General features: G+C 39.3%; 2 protein-coding genes across 2 annotated transcripts; both read right to left on the bottom strand.

The window, feature by feature from the left end:
• Positions 1-1,099: 1,099 nt before the first annotated feature.
• On the bottom strand, positions 1,100-5,298 carry LOC306701178 (extracellular calcium-sensing receptor-like; the record flags this gene model as incomplete). Its single annotated transcript, XM_079166433.1, has 7 exons — positions 1,100-2,004; positions 2,093-2,216; positions 2,691-2,912; positions 3,056-3,255; positions 4,055-4,350; positions 4,655-4,944; positions 5,038-5,298. The coding sequence occupies 7 exons, from the start codon at positions 5,296-5,298 to the stop codon at positions 1,100-1,102; spliced, it is 2,298 nt and encodes a 765-aa protein (XP_079022559.1).
• A 1,756-nt stretch (positions 5,299-7,054) lies between these two features.
• Positions 7,055-11,763, bottom strand: LOC306701177 (extracellular calcium-sensing receptor-like; the record flags this gene model as incomplete). The annotated part of the gene is made up of 8 exons (XM_079166432.1): positions 11,615-11,763; positions 10,973-11,267; positions 10,588-10,877; positions 9,990-10,285; positions 9,015-9,214; positions 8,650-8,871; positions 8,045-8,168; positions 7,055-7,959 (listed from the first exon to the last, which is right to left on the bottom strand). Exons 1-8 carry the CDS (start codon positions 11,719-11,721, stop codon positions 7,055-7,057), a joined length of 2,439 nt encoding a protein of 812 aa, XP_079022558.1. The 5' UTR covers positions 11,722-11,763.
• Between the last annotated feature and the right edge of the window lie 729 nt (positions 11,764-12,492).

Below are 12,492 nucleotides of genomic sequence, written 5' to 3'. Positions count from 1 at the left end.
AACCCAGCAATAGGATCAGACCAATAAAGAGAGGTGACATCTCCATCCCTCAACTGTGCTCATGTGGGCATACTGTGTTTTCACAGGTTAATATAGATTTTCAGATTCAAGCTTCCATCCGACAGTACGTCAGCTTACTGTACGTCAGAGAGAAGATGCTCTTACCCAATGGTCTTTGATTAACTCTTGTCCATCTTTTTTTGTGAAATGTGTGCACAATATACTCTGCTCTAAGTGCTATATTTATTTTCTCTTCTTTTAAAGTTACCATTATAAACACTAAATATATTCTTAATTATCTCTATAACATTACACCTTTTGGCTGTGTTTTAGCTCATATTACAGTTAAGCCTAACAAATGGGTTGTTTGTGTTGTTAAATCGCATATTAAATAATGCCAACACTTAAATATTAATAAAGTAGCACTGAGTTGATAAAAGAGAAAGAAACACACATTTACATTGTTATTGTTTTACTTTATTTATTCACTTTCTTCTATATTTGTAGAACTTGATCAAATAATATTTTTGAAATAGGAAAAAAATAATTTTAAAAGGATTTTCACTAAACAACATTACAATCAATAAATCATATAATGTATAAAAACTTAAAATGTAAATATTTAAACAACGTGAAAACTGAATGTTTTATCATTAACTTTATACTGAATGTTGCTGTTGAAGCTATAATCTAGTGTTGTGTATGTTTTGTATTCTTACCTAAAAAACAGGGTGATTATATACATGCAGTTCTGACATTGATCACAGATTGGAGTATTAATGTATGAAGTGCACATAGGCTGCAGGTGATGAGAATCAAGTGTGTTGAACAGTTATTTGATGAGATGGAATGAGAGCTTAACTGGCATGCTTAGATTCTGAATGTGATCAATTGAAACAGAGATTCATTATTGAGGATGCTGCTATTTACATTACGCCAGTGAGCATATATGTGAAACTGTACCAACTGGACATTGGTTTATTTTTAGCCAAGAATACACATGCGAGACAAATTCTCCCTGTGTGGCCTCTGTGGCTTATGTATGTTTATTAAAAGTCCCTTCAACTGCCATCCTAGTTTTTTCAAAAAGTCAGATTTTTTAGAATTGACTTTTGTTCATTAAATGTTTCTTGGTGTTTTTCTCTGGCTTAAACAAAATGATGAAACACTTTGGAGCAAATATACACAATATGAGTCCAAAACTGGAGGCCAGAATGGCAAATATCTCCACAGCCACAGTAAATTTACCAGGAGAGCTGACATATGCTGGGATAAAGGTGACCCAGACTGCACAGAATATCAGCATGCTGAAGGTTATAAGCTTGGCTTCATTAAAATTATCAGGTAGTTTCCGGGCTAGGACTGCTAACACAAAGCAAAAGACAGCCAGCAGGCCGATGTACCCGAGCACAGCCCAGAACCCAATAGCTGAGCCTAATGCACACTCCAGGATGATTCTCTCCTTGTATGTGGTTAGGTTTTTCATTGGAAAAGGAGGACTAAAAACCAACCAAAGAGTACATATTACAACTTGAATGAACGTGAAAGACACTACAGTCATTCTTTGCTGTGGAGGACCAAACCATTTCATGACATTACGACCTGGGAGAGCGGCTTTGAATGCCATTAACACTACTATTGTTTTTCCAAGAACACAAGACATACAGAGGACGAAAGTGATCCCAAAAGCTGTGTGGCGCAGCATGCAGGACCACTCAGAGGGTGCTCCAATGAAAGTTAATGAGCATAAGAAACAGAGAGTCAGAGAGAAGAGCAGCAGGAAGCTCAGCTCAGAGTTGTTGGCTCTGACAATTGGGGAAGTCCTGTGACGATGGAACACAGCCGCTGTAATAATGGTAAGACAGGCACCACCAACTGAGAATGCTGCCAGGATGATTCCCAGGGCCTCATTGAAGGAAAGAAACTCTACAGGCTTGGGAAGACAAGTGTCTCTCTTTGGATTAGGCCAGAATTCCTTGGAACAAGGGAAACAATCAGGGGAATCTGAAAAAATGAAAACAAAAAATGTCTTTTAGCAGTCGTACTCGATATTTGATGTTGTGCAGTAGATATGCAGTAGGAAAAACAATACATGTAGCATTGCTGATCTCTCCATCAGGACACGGTATACAGTCATAACAGCAGTTGGGTTTTCCTTTCTGCAGCACTTTCCGGGTTCCTGCAGGACAGCTATCAGAGCACACTGACACAGGCACCTGGCACATGGACACAAACAAATTCACACATATTCAGGTGTGCTTCGAAGCGCTAATGATTAAAGGATAGGTTCAGATCTGTCTAAAAGCAATACTTGCATGTTAATATGTGTATTGTGTACATGTGTTTTGTCAATGCAGCTGCTGGTGGAAAAAATCCACAGTTGTGTAGAAAATGCGTTCTAAAGTCCAGCTAAAGCCAAAATGAGGCTTCAGAAGTGGACAAAGCAAATGTTTATCTCCCAAAGTTCGTCTTTTTGGACAAAGTCCTGTTTTTTGTTACTATTCCTCTGCCGCAACTCAGCAAGGGAACTCTTTAGTTGAAACTATTAAGTGGGATGTGAGACTGAAAATGCTGTAACTTTAGAACAGATCTCTTCACAGCCAGTATGGACTGGAGGAACAGGGACCAATAACACTTATCACCACATTTTTAATTGGAATATGTTATAATATTAATATTGGGCTCCCTACTTGTGTGCCACCCTCCACCCAGGTGAGGTTCCTATTGATATGGAATTCCTGGCCCACCGGCAGTGATGCATCGTAGTGCCCTACTGTCACCAACTCAATGCTACCACTCTCACTTTTTTGCCAGTTAATCAGCTCGTATGTGGCCACAGGATCCCCGTTGGCATCAAATGACACATCATAACCATTTTGGGAAAACTTAACTTTCTTCAGCTGAGTGAGAACCTGTGAGGATGAAGTAACGGAAGATGGTGAGGGCGAGAAATAAAACAATGTACTTTATACTAAAATAAGTATTTCATTTAGGAAACTGTACAGAATTGAAAAAAGAGGACATTGAGGTTGTTCACTTAATTGTGTGGACTGACCTGTTTTGACTTTATGCTGGTGAATTTGTCACATTGAGTTATAGAGTGTGTTTCCTGACACACAGCATTATGAATGGCATGTGCTATTGCATAAGTAGCCTTGTACACCATGTTAGTGATTCGGAGCTGAGATGTGTCAGTGTACGGGCTCCGGATCGTCTCTATGGCTTCAGTTCCATCGCACGCATTGTTTTCTGTGGCTGATCCAAAAAACACACAAAGACAGGGAGGTTTTTTTAGCCTTGACAATTACATCATTCTTTCTGAACTATAATGTTCTTTTTTGGTTTCATTTAACCTGCTAAACATGTTTTGTAGAAACTCGTATATCTACAGTATATTCTTCTAATTCCCTTATAAAACCTGCTTATTTTCCATTACATTTCAAAACACTTTTTCGTACAGCACATTTTTGCTGTTTTTATTTTAGTTTTTTTTAATAGTTGCTGTTTCAGTTTGTATCTGGCTCTGTTTTGTTTTTTAACCTTGTATATGTCAGCTCATGTTGTAAGGCAAACAAATGTATTTTCCTTTAATTGTATACTGACTTGACCAGTTTAAATGCCTTTTAAACGAATAAATGATTTGAAATCCACGTCAATACAATAGTATATTTAGACCAACAAACATATTTACATATATACTGTAACTGATATACACTAGAAAGTAAAAGATTTTTGACATTTTTTAGCTTGGTGGCCTAAAGACTGTCTGTATAGTTTGTGCTTGTGTTCAGGACTTTAGTGTTGACATCTCATTTAAGCCAGCAGAGTGCCTTAACTTGACCTGAAAGTTCCTCATATCAAGTTTATTAACAGAGATGCATCTTATTTTCACATCATGTCTTTGTTCATTAACAATAGATTTCCCTTTAAATCACTCTGGGGTTGGGTTGTTTAAGCAGCTGCTGCTCCACTCAGGCGGAATAAAAAAACACAACACAGACAATGACCCATCTGTGAGTGTCAGTTATGTTAAAGATCAGCCAAACTTTCTTACTTTGTCCCAGCCTGCAGTTGAATTCTTCCTCCCAGAACTCAGTAAGCACTGGAGAGGCCGCCACTTTAGAGGGAGAGAGGTCCAGCAGGAAGTCTCTCAGACCAGGGATGATAGATTTCTCAATGCCAAATCCGATTGTTCCAGCACAGAAGCTGAACCTCAGCATGTCTGGGTCAGTTACCCAGGCCTCAGTGCCTATCCACTGGCGAGGTGGAGAGGGCTTGAGTGACAGCTCCTCCAGCAGAATCCTCATGTCTCCAGGAGATGTAAATGCCACAATAACCACAGCTGTCGACCTGGAGAGAAATTACAGTGCATTGTATTATACCAATATAAACAAATTATATTACTAAATACTTGTACATATGTATGGAGATAGTTAAAACTGTTTTTGGTCCCACTGAGTATTTTCATAACAAAGATCATTAACAAATACGAGATAAATACACGTGACAGAAAAAAAAGATACATTTCCAATGTGCCTCTAAGATGACAAAATACTCTTCTGTCTTATATTTGCAGAATATTGTTGTGGATTTGTGTGCAGAAGGTCAGTATGAGCACAGGGGACAAAAGCAAATAATCAGTGAACATAGAAACCTGCGGATAATTTCAGCTACTCTCTGGATCCTGCTACGTGGGTGTGTCCGATGGAAAGATTCAGAGTATTCCACACAGATCCCCTCTTTGTGCGCAGCATTCAGGAAAGACGCCATGCCATTGTTTCCATAATCCGAATCCGATCGGATGGCACCTATCCAAGTCCAACCAAAGTGTTTTACCAGTTTGGCCAGCGCGTCAGCCTGGAACTGGTCACTCGGGATAGTTCTGAAGAAACTCGGGTACTGCTGCTTATCGGACAGGCATGCACAAGTGGCAAAGTAACTCACCTAAATGAATACAACAGTGTAATCATTTATCAGGAAGGGCAAAAAATAGCACTCATCTATTTAACAAAGTTTGCAAAACTTAAAAATATTTACTTGAGGAATGTTAAAGGGCCCGATGATGCGCGACATGCTGATGGATCGTGTGGACCCAGAATCACCAACGATGGCCATCATCGTACCAGATTGTGAGCAATTGTCACCGGTGTAAAACACTGGGTCCAAGCCGCTTAATAGCTGGAATGTCACATGCACCGCCATAGGTGCAGAGGCACACGAGTCGTAGATCTGATAACCGAGTTTGATGCCCGGCAGCAGCTCCGTGCTGTTGTTAATCTCCTCGATGGCGAAGATCATTGCACGTGAGAAGCGCAGTTCACGGGAGTCAATGCTGCACACAGTCACGCGTGTCACTGTTTAAATTAATGTCCTACATATGAGGACAATTCACTATTTTCATACACATACATAATATGGGAGAACTGAACACCAAAAAGCACCACACAGAAGATTTCAGTCCAAATTGCACAATAATCTTAATGCACGGATTAATACAAATTAGCTATTTTAAACTCAAATTTTAGTTTTCATATTGTTTTCAGTAAACAAATAAATAAATCACTCAAATTATCTTGTATTTTGTGAATATATTAGGCTACATAATAATGAATTAAAATTGAAAAAAGTATAAACATTTCCATCCCCGCAGAGTAACATCCTCTTAGCCCCCACATCTCCCTCTTACTAACCTCCCTGAGCATCTTATTGGCTCAGGCATGGTGGTGTAGTTATGCTTCACTGTGTGCATGTATTTACGTATGGAGAAAAGACCGCCAATAATGTAGTCACCATCCATTGAGAATGCAGGTAGATGAGTTGTACCCTGGAGCTTGCATTGAACCGATGAAGCCTCAGTGCTGAGCCCAACACCAGTCCTCTCCTCTGTAAGCCAAGCTCTTTGTTTCACACCATCCCCAGAACCATTCAAGGCAAGAGCTGAGTTCAGCTCACACAAACCCAGCAATAGGATCAGACCAATAAAGAGAGGTGACATCTCCATCCCTCAACTGTGCTCATGTGGGCATACTGTGTTTTCACAGGTTAATATAGATTTTCAGATTCAAGCTTCCATCCGACAGTACGTCACCTTACTGTACGTCAGAGAGAAGATGCTCTTACCCAATGGTCTTTGATTAACTCTTGTCCGTCTTTTTTTGTGAAATGTGTGCACAATATACTCTGCTCTAAGTGCTATATTTATTTTCTCTTCTTTTAAAGTTACCATTATAAACACTAAATATCTTCTTAATTATCTCTTTAACATTACACCTTTTGGTTGTGTTTTAGCTCATATTACAGTTAAGCCTAACAAATGGGTTGTTTGTGTTGTTAAATCGCATATTAAATAATGCCAACACTTAAATATTAATAAAGTAGCACTGAGTTGATAAAAGAGAAAGAAACACAGATTTACATTGTTATGGTTTTACTTTATTTATTAACTTTCTTCTATATTTTTAGAACTTGAAAAAATAATATTTTTGAAATAGGAAAAAAATAATTTTAAAAGGATTTTCACTAAACAACATTACAATCAATAAATCATTTAATGTACAAAAACTTAAAACGTAAATATTCAAACAAGGTGAAAACTGAATGTTTTATCGTTAACTTTATACTGAATGTTGCTGTTGAAGCTATAATCTAGTGTTGTGTATGTTTTGTATTCTTACCTAAAACACAAAGCGATTATATACATGCAGTTCTGACATTGATCACAGATTGGAGTATTAATGTATGAAGTGCACATAGGCTCCAGGTGAGGAGAATCAGGTGTGTTGAACAGTTATTTGATGTGATGGAATAAGAGCTTAACTGGCATGCTTAGATTCTGAATGTGATCAATTGAAACAGAGATTCATTATTGAGGATGCTGCTATTTACATTATGCCAGTGAGCATATATGTGAAACTGTGCCAACTGGACATTGGTTTATTTTTAGCCAAGAATACACATGCGAGACAAATTCTCCCTGTGTGGCCTCTGTGGCTTATGTATGTTTATTAAAAGTCCCTTCAACTGCCATCCTAGTTTTTTCAAAAAGTCCGATTTTTTAGAATTGACTTTTGTTCATTAAATGTTTCTTGGTGTTTTTCTCTGGCTTAAACAAAATGATGAAACACTTTGGAGCAAATATACACAATATGAGTCCAAAACTGGAGGCCAGAATGGCAAATATCTCCACAGCCACAGTAAATTTACCAGGAGAGCTGACATATGCTGGGATAAAGGTGACCCAGACTGCACAGAATATCAGCATGCTGAAGGTTATAAGCTTGGCTTCATTAAAATTATCAGGTAGTTTCCGGGCTAGGACTGCTAACACAAAGCAAAAGACAGCCAGCAGGCCGATGTACCCGAGCACAGCCCAGAACCCAATAGCTGAGCCTAATGCACACTCCAGGATGATTCTCTCCTTGTATGTGGTTAGGTTTTTCAATGGAAAAGGAGGACTAAGAACCAACCAAAGAGTACATATTACAACCTGAATGGATGTGAAAGACACTACAGTCATTCTTTGCTGTGGAGGACCAAACCATTTCATGACATTACGACCTGGGAGAGTGGCTTTGAATGCCATTAACACAACTATTGTTTTTCCAAGAACACAAGACATACAGAGGACGAAGGTGATCCCAAAAGCTGTGTGGCGCAGCATGCAGGACCACTCAGAGGGTGCTCCAATGAAAGTTAATGAGCATAAGAAACAGAGAGTCAGAGAGAAGAGCAGCAGGAAGCTCAGTTCAGAGTTGTTGGCTCTGACAATTGGGGAAGTCCTGTGACGATGGAACACAGCCGCTGTAATAATGGTAAGACAGGCACCACCAACTGAGAATGCTGCCAGGATGATTCCCAGGGCCTCATTGAAGGAAAGAAACTCTACAGGCTTTGGGAGACAAGTGTCTCTCTTTGCATTTGGCCAAAATTCCTTGGAACAAGGACAACAATCAGGGGAATCTTAAAGAAAAAAAAAAAATGTATTATAGCAGTCGTACTCGATATTTGATGTTGTGCAGTAGATATGCAGAAGGAAAAACAATACCTGTAGCATTGCTGATCGCTCCCTCAGGACACGGTATACAGTCATAACAGCAGATGGGTTTTCCTTTCTGCAGCACTTTCCGGGTTCCTGCAGGACAGCTATCAGAGCACACTGACACAGGCACCTGGCACATGGACACAAACAAATTCACACATATTCAGGTGTGCTTCGAAGCGCCGATGATTAAAGGATAGGTTCAGATCTGTCTAAAAACAATACTTGCATGTTAATATGTGTATTGTGTACATGCGTTTTGTCAATGCAGCTGCTGGTGGAAAAAATCCACAGTAGTGTAAAAAATGCGTTCTAAAGTTCAGCTAAAGCCAAAATGAGGCTTCAGAAGTCTGGCTTGGACAAAGTAAATGGTTATCTCCCAAAGTTCGTCTTTTTGGACAAAGTCCTGTTTTTTGTTACTATTCCTCTGCCGCAACTCAGCAAGGGAACTCTTTAGTTGAAACTATTAAGTGGGATGTGAGACTGAAAATGCTGTAACTTTAGAACAGATCTCTTCACAGCCAGTATGGACTGGAGGAACAGGGACCAATAACACTTATCACCAAATTTTTAATTGGAATATGTTATAACATACATTTTGGGCTCCCTACTTGTGTGCCACCCTCCACCCAGGTGAGGTTCCTATTGATATGGAATTCCTGGCCCACCGGCAGTGATGCATCGTAGTGCCCTACTGTCACCATCTCAATGCTACCACTCTCACTTTTTTGCCAGTTAATCAGCTCGTATGTGGCCACAGGATCCCCGTTGGCATCAAATGACACATCATAACCATTTTGGGAAAACTTTACTTTCTTCAGCTGAGTGAGAACCTGTGAGGATGAAGTAACGGAAGATGGTGAGGGCGAGAAATAAAACAATGTACTTTATACTAAAATGAGTATTTCATTTAGGAAACTGTACAGTATAGCAAAAAGAGGACATTGAGGTTGTTCACTTAATTGTTTGGACTGACCTGTTTTGACTTTATGCTGGTGAATTTGTCACATTGAGTTATAGAGTGTGTTTCCTGACACACTGCATTATGAATGGCATGTGCTATTGCATAAGCAGCCTTGTACACCATGTTAGTGATTCGGAGCTGAGATGTGTCAGTGTACGGGCTCCGGATCGTCTCTATGTCTTCAGTTCCATCGCACGCATTGTTTTCTGTGGCTGATCCAAAAAACACACAAAGACAGGGAGGTTTTTTTAGCCTTGACAAATACATCATTCTTTCTTATCTAAAATGTTCTTTTTTGGTTTCATTTAACCTGCTAAACGTGTTTTGTCGATACTCATATATATCTATATTCTTCTAATTCCCTTATAAAACCTGCTTATTTTCCATTACATTTCAAGCACTTTTTCGTACAGCACATTTTTGCTGTTTTTCTTTTTTTTTCTTTTTAATAGTTGCTGTTTCAGTTTGTATCTGGCTCTGTTTTGTTTTTTAACCTTGTATATGTCAGCTCATGTTGTAAGGCAAACAAATGGCTTTTCCTTCATTTGGATACTGACTTTTAAACGAATAAATGATTTGAAATCCACGTCAATACAACATTATATTTAGACCAACGTACATATTTACATATATACTGTAACTGATACACACTAGAAAGTACAATTTGTTTGACATTTTTTAGCTTGGTGGCCTAAAGACTGTCCGTATAGTTTGTGCTTGTGTTCAGGATTTTAGTGTTGACATCTCATTTAAGCCAGCAGAATGCCTTAACTTGACCTGAAAGATCTTCATATCAAGTTATATTATTAACAGAGATGCACCATATTTTCACGTCATGTCATTGTTCATTAACAATAGATTTCCCTTTAAATCACTCTGGGGTTTAAAGCAGCTGCTGCTCCACTCAGACAGAATAAAAAAACACAACACAGACAATGACCCATCTGTATGTGTCAGTTATGTTAAAGATCAGCCAAACTTTCTTACTTTGTCCCAGCCTGCAGTTGAATTCTTCCTCCCAGAACTCAGTAAGCACTGGAGAGGCCACCACTTTAGACGGAGAGAGGTCCAGCAGGAAGTCTCTCAGACCAGGGATGACAGATTTCTCAATGCCAAATCCGATTGTTCCAGCACAGAAGCTGAACCTCAGCATGTCTGGGTCAGTTACCCAGGACTCACTGCCTATCCACTGGCGAGGTGAAGAGGGCTTGAGTGACAGCTCCTCCAGCAGAATCCTCATGTCTCCAGGAGATGTAAATGCCACAATAACCACAGCTGTCGACCTGGAGAGTAATTACAGTGCATTGTATTATACCAATATAAACAAAATATATTACTAAATATTTGTACATATGTATGGAGATAGTTAAAACTGTTTCTGGTCCCACTGAGTATTATCATAATAAAGATCATTAACAAATACGAGATAAATACACGTGACAGAAAAAAAGATACATTTCCAATGTGCCTCTAAGATGAGAAAATACTCTTCTGTCTTATATTTGCAAAACATTGTTGTGGATTTGTGTGCAGAAGATCAGTGTAACCACAGGGACAAAAGCACATAATCAGTGAACGTAGAAACCTGCGGATAATTTCAGCTACTCTCTGGATCCTGCTACGTGGGTGTGTTCGATAGAAAGATTCAGAGTATTCCACACAGATCCCCTCTTTGTGCGCAGCATTCAGGAAAGACGCCATGCCATTGTTTCCATAATCCGAATCCGATCGGATGGCACCTATCCAAGTCCAACCAAAGTGTTTTACCAGTTTGGCCAGCGCGTCAGCCTGGAACTGGTCACTCGGGATAGTTCTGAAGAAACTCGGGTACTGCTGCTTATCAGACAGGCATGCACAAGTGGCAAAGTGGCTCACCTAAATCAATACAACAGTGTAATGTTTTAACAGGAAGGGCAAAAAATAGCACTTGTCTGTTTAACACATAGTTTGCAGTAATTCAAAATATTTACTTGAGGAATGTTAAAGGGCCCGATGATGCGCGACATGCTGATGGATGGCGTGGACCCAGACTCACCAACGATGGCCATCACCGTACCAGATTGTGAGCAATTGTCACCGATGTAAAACACTGGGTCCAAGCCGCTTAATAGCTGGAATGCCACATGCACCGCCACAGGTACAGAGGCACACGAGTCGTAGATCTGATAACCGAGTTTGATGCCCGGCAGCAGCTCCGTGCTGTTGTTAATCTCCTCGATGGCGAAGATCATTGCACGTGAGAAGCGCAGTTCACGGGAGTCAATGCTGCACACAGACACGCCTGTCACTGTTTAAAATAATGTCCTACATATGAGGAAAATTTACTATTTTCATACAAATACATAATATGGGAGAACTGAACACCAAAAAGCACAACACAGAAGATGTCAGTCCAAATTGCACAATAATCTTAATCTTAAATTAGCTATTTTAAACTCAAATTTTAGTTTGCATATTGTTTTCAGTAAACAAATAAATAAATCACTCAAATTATCTTGTATTTTGTGAATACAATAGGCTACATACTAATGAATTAAAATGTAAAAAAATATAAACATTTCCATCCCCGCAGAGTAACATCCTCTTAGCCCCCACATCTCCCTCTTACTAACCTCCCTGAGCATCTTATTGGATCAGGCATGGTGGTGTAGTTATGCTTCACTGTGTGCATGTAGTAATGTATGGAGAAAACACCGCCAATAATGTAGTCACCATCCATTGAGAATGCAGGTAGACGAGTTGTACCCTGGAGCTTGCATTGAACCGATGAAGCCTCAGTGCTGAGCCCAACACCAGTCCTCTCTTCTGTAAGCCAAGCCCTTTGTTTCACACCATCCCCAGAACCATTCATGACAAGAGCTGAGTTCAGCTCATACAAACCCAGCAATAGGATCAGACCAATAAAGAGAGGTGACATCTCCATCCCTCAACTGTGCTCATGTGGGCATACTGTGCTTTCACAGGTTAATATAGATTTTCAGATTGAAGCTTCCATCCTTTTATTGTACGTCAGTTTACTGTACGTCAGTGCGAGGATGCTCTTACCCAGTGATTAAAATATTTATTGTTCCATTATTATTCATTTCAATATAGCTGCTCTTTATTCTGACCAAACTGCAAATAATCAGCATTTAACAGTTAATGGTTGACTGCATTTTCAAGCAAACCTTGCTCTAGCAGATTACAGTCTTTACTCCGAGGTGTTAAGAAGGCACTGAATATTTAGCATGACGGTATATCTGAATTAGAAAAAGAACTGTGGCTGAGTCTGGATGATTAACTAAGCCATACAAAAGCCATACAGTTTAGATTGATGATACTAAATCCTAATCTAAATCCATCAAAGTAGAACTGGCCCTGACAAGCCAGAGGTGTCCTGAAATATTGTATATGTTGTATATTTTCTATTTTTTTATTATTAGCAAAACAACATTTTCTTTCAGTACTCTTCCTTTTGTTGTTCGTGAAATGTATTATGTGCAATTTATTG

The sequence above is a fragment of the Pholis gunnellus genome, assembly GCF_910591455.1.
Source record: "Pholis gunnellus genome assembly, chromosome: 9".
Taxonomy (NCBI): Eukaryota; Metazoa; Chordata; class Actinopteri; order Perciformes; family Pholidae; genus Pholis; species Pholis gunnellus.
The sequence above is the reverse complement of the archived record's forward strand: the minus strand, read 5'-3'. Positions and strand labels throughout refer to the sequence as shown.